General features: G+C 44.3%; 1 protein-coding gene across 7 annotated transcripts in view; it reads right to left on the reverse strand.

The window, feature by feature from the left end:
* Positions 1-8,202, reverse strand: part of mapkbp1 (mitogen-activated protein kinase binding protein 1) — a 78,719-nt gene that overhangs the window by 46,621 nt on the left and 23,896 nt on the right. For 4 of the 7 annotated variants that reach the window (XM_020621328.1, XM_020621327.1, XM_020621322.1 and 1 more), the window contains 10 exons: positions 7,190-7,318; positions 5,970-6,082; positions 5,615-5,673; positions 5,275-5,415; positions 5,053-5,184; positions 4,738-4,832; positions 4,513-4,640; positions 4,137-4,328; positions 3,952-4,033; positions 3,327-3,763 (listed from right to left, as the gene is read on the reverse strand). In XM_020621328.1, the coding sequence (XP_020476984.1) occupies positions 3,327-3,763; positions 3,952-4,033; positions 4,137-4,328; positions 4,513-4,640; positions 4,738-4,832; positions 5,053-5,184; positions 5,275-5,415; positions 5,615-5,673; positions 5,970-6,082; positions 7,190-7,318 (1,508 nt within the window). The remainder of the gene's footprint in view (positions 1-3,326; positions 3,764-3,951; positions 4,034-4,136; positions 4,329-4,512; positions 4,641-4,737; positions 4,833-5,052; positions 5,185-5,274; positions 5,416-5,614; positions 5,674-5,969; positions 6,083-7,189; positions 7,319-8,202) is intronic. The other 3 variants (XM_020621324.1, XM_020621326.1, XM_020621323.1) reach the window with 3 other exon arrangements.

The following is an 8,202-nucleotide window of genomic DNA, read 5'->3' on the forward strand; positions in this document are numbered from 1 at the left end:
AAAGGATGGAGAGTCCAAAGTGAGAGCAGGAGATATCGTGTACGTGATGGTGCCTCGGAGGAGGAGAGACCCTCTTTATGAAGGAGGCCTGTACATGGTGTGAAAGTCCTCAAGGACAGAAATGGCTTGGAGCTGATCCTGATTCGATAAGAAGATGTGATCCAAGGGACTCCTTGGATGAGGAGGGAGTTCGAGTGAAGCTGATGCTCCCCTTGATGACAATACTGATTATGACCCAGTTGTGTTCTCATCTATCTGACCCTCATGAGGAGGGAGTGCAAGTCAGAGGTACTGAGGTCAGTCATGCATAGAGAAGTCGAGAGAGAGACATTGCAGCCGGCGAGGATGGAAGAAAGCAGGTGGTGACAGAGTGAAACTGCAAGGAACTGAACTGATCAAAGGACAATGGACTTGGACATTATATTTTTATATATTCATACTGTACACAATTCATGCATAGCAGTTATTAGTACCTTGTCATTTATATGTTCACTGCTTGAGTGTCACTGAGTATTTTCATATTCCCAGCTCATCTCTTGGCAGAAGATTTTTGGCTAGAGCTTTTATACAAGTAGTTTAGCTACATTACAAATGTTTGTGTTACAGTTATGTTATATTTAGGATTCAGTTTCGGGATTTACACTATGTCCGGTTCCTGCAATCAGGTTCACTGCAGGCCTTGTTGGTGATCACCCAAAAAGAAGACGGTTTTCCCCAGCATTAGTTATCATTGGGGGTTTTTACATCTCAAAAGGAAAGGATGGGGGTCATCCAGAAATTTTGCCCGTCAGGGTTTTTGTCTGGATTTGGAGTGAGCAGAATTGTAGCAGAATTGAAGCTGTTTGTTTAACAGTACAGACGTGTGTGTAATTGAAACTGTGGTGTTATGTGGGGGAAAGAGGATCACCTGGTCAGTTATTCGTTCTTTTCTATGACTGTTTATTTTCAGTGTGTTATACGTTCAATTGGAAAGTATTAGGAAATTTGCAAATTAGAACTTAGAAATCAGAAAGTAGAGAGTTCTGTCATGCTAAAGCAGTACTTATAGTGCATACGAGCATGTTTTTTAGAGTATAGGGAAATTGTTTAGTGTAGAATTGTTCTGTTAGATCAAAAGTTTGTCTTTAAAATTAAAAGTTGATCTCTATTTTCCTTTTGGATGAGGTTTAATTAGTGATTTGTAGTGTTACTTGGGTTCATTGATTAGTATTAGGAATTATTAGTATTTGATTAGGAAGTGATGTATTCAGATATATGTGTCTATGAATGTTTCTGTCATGAACTTTTATCTTCCAAGGGGAACAGTCACCTCATGCTGGTTGTTTATTTTTGTTTATTGTTGTTTACTTTTATGTTCATGTTTGTTCATTTGTCTGACTGTTATGAATGGGAAGCTCTGTCATTTTATACAGTTAATTTATCCACCATAGTTAATCACTACTAACTTTGCAAAGGTGTGAGAAGCTAGAGACTTGACTGACTGAGTTGTTTAAGTTATGTTTCATTAGAGTATGTAAGAAATACTCTGTTAAGGTTAAAGGTTTATTGAGGAGTGGTTAGTTCTGTAGTAAGGAATTATTTTAGATTTAACTTTAGATGCAGGAAGAGGTTAATGTTTAACTACAACTGTTAGAGTTTAGAGGCGTTAAAGTCTCAGGCCAACATGGTCATATTTTGATTTTTCAGATTTTGAGCTCCGAAGTCCCATAGTATAAACCTATGGAAGGAGGGAGTGTAGTGGTTAAAAATAAACAAGGTTCCAGATGGAACAGTATGTACTTCATATATAGATATTATTTGTACTAGTTGTGTAAGGGAGAGCTGAGTGGTTATGGGTTCATTAAGTTCATGTGAGCTGAACAATGAGCTTATATAAGGTTGGTCAAGATGTTTCCTGTTTTTGAAGTACATCTCAGGGTGTTGTCTCCCGAAACTGGAGACAGGAATGGCTCCGCTTCAGACATTTACATCTCTGTGCTCTCCTTGAAAGCCAACACCCCCTGGGGCTACACAGCCAGCCCAAAGGGGTGTTAGCCAGCATTGTCCTTCACATTTCACAACCTCATCAAGGGGGGAGACGAGTTGGGTTACAGAAGCTTGGTGAACGACATTCTTGTTTATGGAAAAAATGACCTCAACATAAACAAGACAAGAAATAATAGACTTTAGGAATAACCCCTCCCCTCTGCTGCCTCTGACCGTCAAAGGGAGTGAGGTGGAGAGGGCTGACAGCCACAAGTTCCTGGGCCTGCAGGTGACATCTGACTTGAGCTGGTCACTGAACACAGCTGCCACAGTGAAGAAAGCCCAGCAGGGGCTATACTTCATCAGTCGGCTCAGAAAAGCTGGGCTGAACCGTTGCCCTCTCACCCAGGCTTACAGAGGACTGGTAGAGAGCATCCTCACCACTGGCATCACAGTCTGGTATGGTAACACCACACAGGCAGAGAGGAAGGCTCTGGGTCATAAAGACTGAAGAGAGGATCACTGGGACTGAACTGCCTGCTATGGACACACTATACACACAGCGCTGTCGTAAAAGGGCGGAAAACATACTCAGGGATCCACGCCACCCAGCTCACACTCTGGTCAGACACAAAAACTGCACGTACAGCCTCAGGCACAACAGAGCGAACAGTATCATCACACACAGAACAAGACTTTACAACAGCTTTTTCCCTGCTGCAGTAAGATTGATGGCAAATACGGAAATGTGAGAATATATGTGCAATAACCCCTTACTAGACACAAAAATTCCTATATGCCTAGACTGTCTGTTTATGCATAAATGGCAAATAAAAATCTTGACTTGACTTGATGACATCACGACAATGTAATGTGGTATTGCTATGACAACCAGCTACACTGAGAGCATCACGGCAATGTAATGTGGTATTGCTATGACAACCAGCTACACTGAGAGGGGACCATCTGCAGTGGAAAAACCACGCACCCGGTACCACAAGCGAGTTGAGTTGAGCCAGCACCAGGTGATGGGAAAAGGAGCTCAACACTGAGATGATGTGAGACTTGTACCATTGTTAATGTTGACTATGGTCTTGGCTTCTGGTAGCAGCCCGAGTGCTGCAGTTATCTACTAGATCAATTTATCAACTGTGGCCACATTTGCATATATTTGAACAGTCGATCATGGAATGCACAATGGCGGGCAAATGTTGAGGCCGATTACAGAGAATCACTGAACGTTTTTTAAGGAAAAGCTGTTAGAATATATTGTTTATAGCAGAGTAGTTTTATATGCAAATCTTTAACATAAATCTGGAGTGGAACTTTAAGGACAAATGAAGTCTTGGCTCCAGTGGTACCTGTGTCGCTCAGCAGGCTGTGGACAGACTGAGCTTTCCGAAGTCCAGACGAGGAGTTCAGGTGAGAGGAGGTGGCGGACCAGGCCGTCAGACTCTGATTCCTCTTGGATTCCACTTCAATTTGGAGCTTCTTCTTCAGTGGGGAGGATTGGTGAGCATGCTCGGCTGAGGAGTACTCCTCTTTCTCCACCTCGGTCTGGAGCAGATCTGTACCCTGCTGGGTCGGTGTCAAGTCTGGAGGAGACCTTGTTTGTTCCTGCTTGGTCCTGTTCTGGTAATGGAGGGTGTCCTGGGTTTGGTCCTGGCCCCATGACACCCTCCTGTCCTTGTTCTGATTCTGCTCCATCAAGGGTCGCACCTCAGAGACAAGACGATGGGTCTTCACCTCCCCTCCTCCTCCCCCACAGGTGCGAGACGGGAGAGGAAGCACAGCCTGGCTGAGGAGGAGAGGAGAAGACTGCTGAAACTACGATGACTCGGACATGACATGAGCACAGTGACCTGGACATGATGCACTTTTCATAAACAGTCTTATTGTTGCTTCTGATCAGGATATTGAATGTGCCAATCAGTGAGAGATGATCAGTCCACGGTGCTCAGGCAGTGAAGCGACTGGATGTTTTACCTTCCAGCTGAATTCTGGGAGAGGAACCTGGAGGAGATGCTGAGACTCTCACTGGAGCTGTGCGACGCTCTGCTCGGACTCCCTGTTGACACATGCATCAGTTAGGTGAACACGCCAGAGGCACAGGTTTACAGTTATACAGTGGTGTAGTTGTGGTGATGGTGTGTTTCAGCCTGGAGCTGTACCTGAGGTTGAGAGGTCAGCCAGCGTGACAAAGTGCTCCTTCAGGAAAGCTTCCTGGTCTGGAGTCTGAGGGATCATCTGGGACACCCCGACTTCCCCGTCTCCACCTTCTCTTCCTCCCTCCTCCTCCTCCTCTTCCATATCCAGCTCAGAGGAGTTTCCATCCATGCTGAGAGGCTCGGTGGGCTCCGAGTCTGAGAGGACAGTTCAGACAGAAAACCAGACAAACTACAGTCAGTGCACATCTTTTACGTGGACTAACAGCATCATGTCCACAGTGGACACATGAACATCAGTCTCCAGATCTGTTTAAGTGCTGTCTCTGTGTCCCGCAGGTATTTGTTCCTGCCTGTGTCTTTGCATCTCTCTCTGTCTCACCATCTCCTGCCGGTCTGTCTGGACTGGATATGCTGCAGGTGAGTCCCAGTGAGCAGCCACTGTCTGGACTGGGTTTGTCCTGTTGTCCACCTGCAGCAACAGGACACGCCTCCTTCACCTGGAACTCACTGACAGGGGGGTGCATGGTTAATAGGGGCATGACAGGTTGGCAGATACCCCACCCGGTTTTAATAAATCCTGACACCAGGAAGGAAACCGCCCTACCTGCCTGCCAGACTCACTCTGTCCTCCCATTGGTCGGGATACAGCACTGGAGCCTCCCCATCTGAGTTCTGATTGGTCCTCGCATCATCGGCCACCTGGACAGGCAGAATCTGAAGGCTCATTCCACACCTTGAAAAAACCTCATTGGCTTTTTCGGGAGCTTTCAACCACATCTCATGGTCTCTTTCAGTTGGTGGACTGTCCTGAATGTGTAGCCATGTGAGGTTCCACCGACTGAAGAAGCCGCTGAGACACAGATAAAAGCTCTGGAAAAGCCTAGTAAGTGAACCAAACCAAAACACAATGTGTTCTCACCCATGTAGCAGACTGCAGACTGATGGAACTCCCCAGCTCCTGATTGGTTCTATGAAGCACCGCCTCTAAGCCCTGACCCCTCCTCCCTGGGCTGCATGGGGAGGCACCAACATCAGTGGGGTGGCTCTTCACCTATCAGTGGGGTAACAACACCTTGTTCACATCATGTGGAAACAGGGAGAATTTGTTGAATGGACTTTAGTTTGTTTGTAGTATCCTGACCTCATCCTGCTCCTCCGGTCTGTATGACTCCAGCAATCTCAGATCCAACATGGACTTCACCATCAGGACACCATCAGCGCTGCCTGTCCTCCTGGACCAGCGACGGCGGGGGATTCGAACCCCCGATGCCCCCTGAGGAGTCCGAGACAAACATCCTGAGCTGTACACTCCGTGACTCCAGTGACATGATTCTTTTTCAACTATTCCAATTCACATGAAAACAGAACTAAAATAAACCTCACTGCAATAATTAACTGCAGAGTGATCAGTAATAAAAATTCTGTTTTTGATTCAGTGAGAAAACTCATGGTGTGTCTGTGATAAAACTGAATCCACTGACCATCCTGTTATCTCTGCAGTGCTGAGAGTCCACAGAGTTGTACTTGTCCTCACACACATCTGCATGATGTCAAAGAAACAACAGGGCACATTTCATTTGTATCAGCTGCTCATCCATTCCTTTGAGTCAGACACACATCACAAATACACACTTGCTCTTAAAGCTACTAAGACAGACTTCCATGGATTTAAACCAAAGTCTACTTAAAGCCTCCTATTTCTCAGTAAAAATCGGTTAATGGTTCCTGACAGACTACACTGTACTCGGGTCCTCTGAAGACATATTTTACTTTATTCCAGCTGTTAAAGACCATCACTGTCTCTGTGTTTGATGTTGTGCAACCATGGGATCAGACCTGTGTCCTTACTCGGGCTTCCTGCTGCAACCATGTAGGGACAGTTGAGCTTCTCCTCCTCTTCCTTGCTGTCAGATGACATGACAACGCCAGGAGGAACCGACGCCTCCCTGCTGCACGGACAGCCATAAACAGAGTGTATTTAGTTTCAGTTGTATTTTACTCAACTGTTTGAGTTCATGAAAATAAAACTACACTGATCCCAAACCACAACAAGGAATTTCTGTATTATTTCATTGTATTGCACAGTGTACAGATACCAAGAAATTTACACAAAGTACATACCAAGTGTAAAAAAGCATTAGCTTATGTGATTCAGTTTTAATTATAAATAATTTAACTCCATTTTAAAAAATTACATTTTATTTTTGTGAAGCTTTTGCATTGATGCTTTATCAGACTGACAGTTTGACTTCATAGGTGTAGCGCTGCGGGAGCGCACTGGAACAACGCTGCAGCACATTTTTCTCCAAGAGAAGAAGAAGAGTATTTGCATAATCTGGTTGAAATTCATAATGTTATGTTTTTGTGAGCACTTGAAGATACAGTCATCAGTTAAGTGTGTGTCCTGCTAGAGAACCGCTACAGCAATGTAAAATAGTCTGTGTCATGGGTCAGGGTTAGGGTTATACAGGGTTTCAGGCACGGCCGTCATAAATCTTCACAGTAACCCCATCTTCCAGACCTAACCTGCCCTTAACACAAAGCATCCTTGAACCCTTTCCTCACCCAAGCAAAGAGCAAATATGTGGCTTAACACAGCGTCTGCATTGTATTTGCTCAGGTTGAGCAGTGGCTGGTCCAGCTGGCCTGTTGTGGCACTCGCCTCTGGGAGCCAGGTCCGCTCAGTTGTCCAACCACTGACACTGTTCTACCAAGGCTGGTAGATATAATTAAACAGGCACAGTCAATTCTTAGTGCTGGGTTTTCATTTAGATGTTTTCCATGTATTTTAATGATCTTAAGGCTATATACTACAAAATAAATATACAGTAAATTTACATACATTACATTTGGTTGGCCTGTTATAACAAGACTACACCACATTAAGTTTTTAATTGTTGACAAAAGTTGTAAGATAAATCATTGGAGTTTGTTTATAAAGGTTAATTTTTCATTTCATCACACTAAAACTTAATATAACAGTTTTTATATAGTATTTAAATTAGCATTTGTGTGTCAGGCCTCAACAGCAGCTGTGAAACAAAGTGAACGCTTACTTGAGCTCTGCCGCTCGCTGCTGCAGTGCATTCTGGGAGCTGTGGTTGCTGCTGGGAGATCGGAGGTCAGAGAGTCGCTGCCTCATCCTGATGGTCAACTCTGGACTGAGACGCCACACGAAGATACAGCTGGACAAACAAGCACCATTAATTCATTATGACTTTTAGAAAAGATTCACCTGCACTGAAAAATAGACGAGTGCGTCCTCAGGGATGAACACTTTCACACTGAAGTACCTGATGTAAACACCCAGAGTTTCACAGTTAGTCTTTGCTGAACATCATAATAATATTCTTTATTTACAGAGCACTTTTCCAAATCTGTTTTACAAGGCAGCAAACTAAAATCTGTTTAAGCTTAAACATACAATCAGGAAAGGCTCTCTGATAAAAGTTGCTTTAAAAGATGCTTTAAGAAGGCATTTAAAAGCTGTTACGGACTTGGCTGACTTGATTTCCTTGGCCAGAGTGTTCCAGAGTTTTGGGGCCCTGACCCCTTTAGTTTTCAGCCACCTTTGTCCAGGGCCCTGACCACAAACACCCTGTCCCCTTTAGTTTTCAGCCACCTTTGTCCAAGGATCTCAACGTGCACACAGGCATGTACGGCACTGAGAAGTCAGAGATGGGGGGAGGCCATGCAGGGCCTTAAAAATAGTCTGTAAAAATTTTAAAATGATTCTAAAACATACTGAGAAGCGAAAACAGGAGTGATGTGATCACGTCACCTAGTTCTGGACAAAAACCAGGCAGCTGAGTTGAGGACCGACTGGCTCAGGCAGGTGAAAAGGTGCTATACAGTGAGGAACAGAAGTATTTGAACACCCTGCGATTTTGCAAGTTCTCCCACTTAGAAATCATGGAGGGGTCTGACATTCACATTGTAGGTGCATTCCCACTCTGAGAGACAGAATTAAAAAAAAAATTCAGGAAATCACATTGTATGATTTTTAAAGAATTTATTTGTCTTGCACTGCTGAACATAAGTATTTGAACACCTGAGAAAATCAGTGTTA

This window comes from Monopterus albus, unplaced genomic scaffold (genome assembly GCF_001952655.1).
Source record: "Monopterus albus unplaced genomic scaffold, M_albus_1.0 scaffold258.1, whole genome shotgun sequence".
Taxonomy (NCBI): Eukaryota; Metazoa; Chordata; class Actinopteri; order Synbranchiformes; family Synbranchidae; genus Monopterus; species Monopterus albus.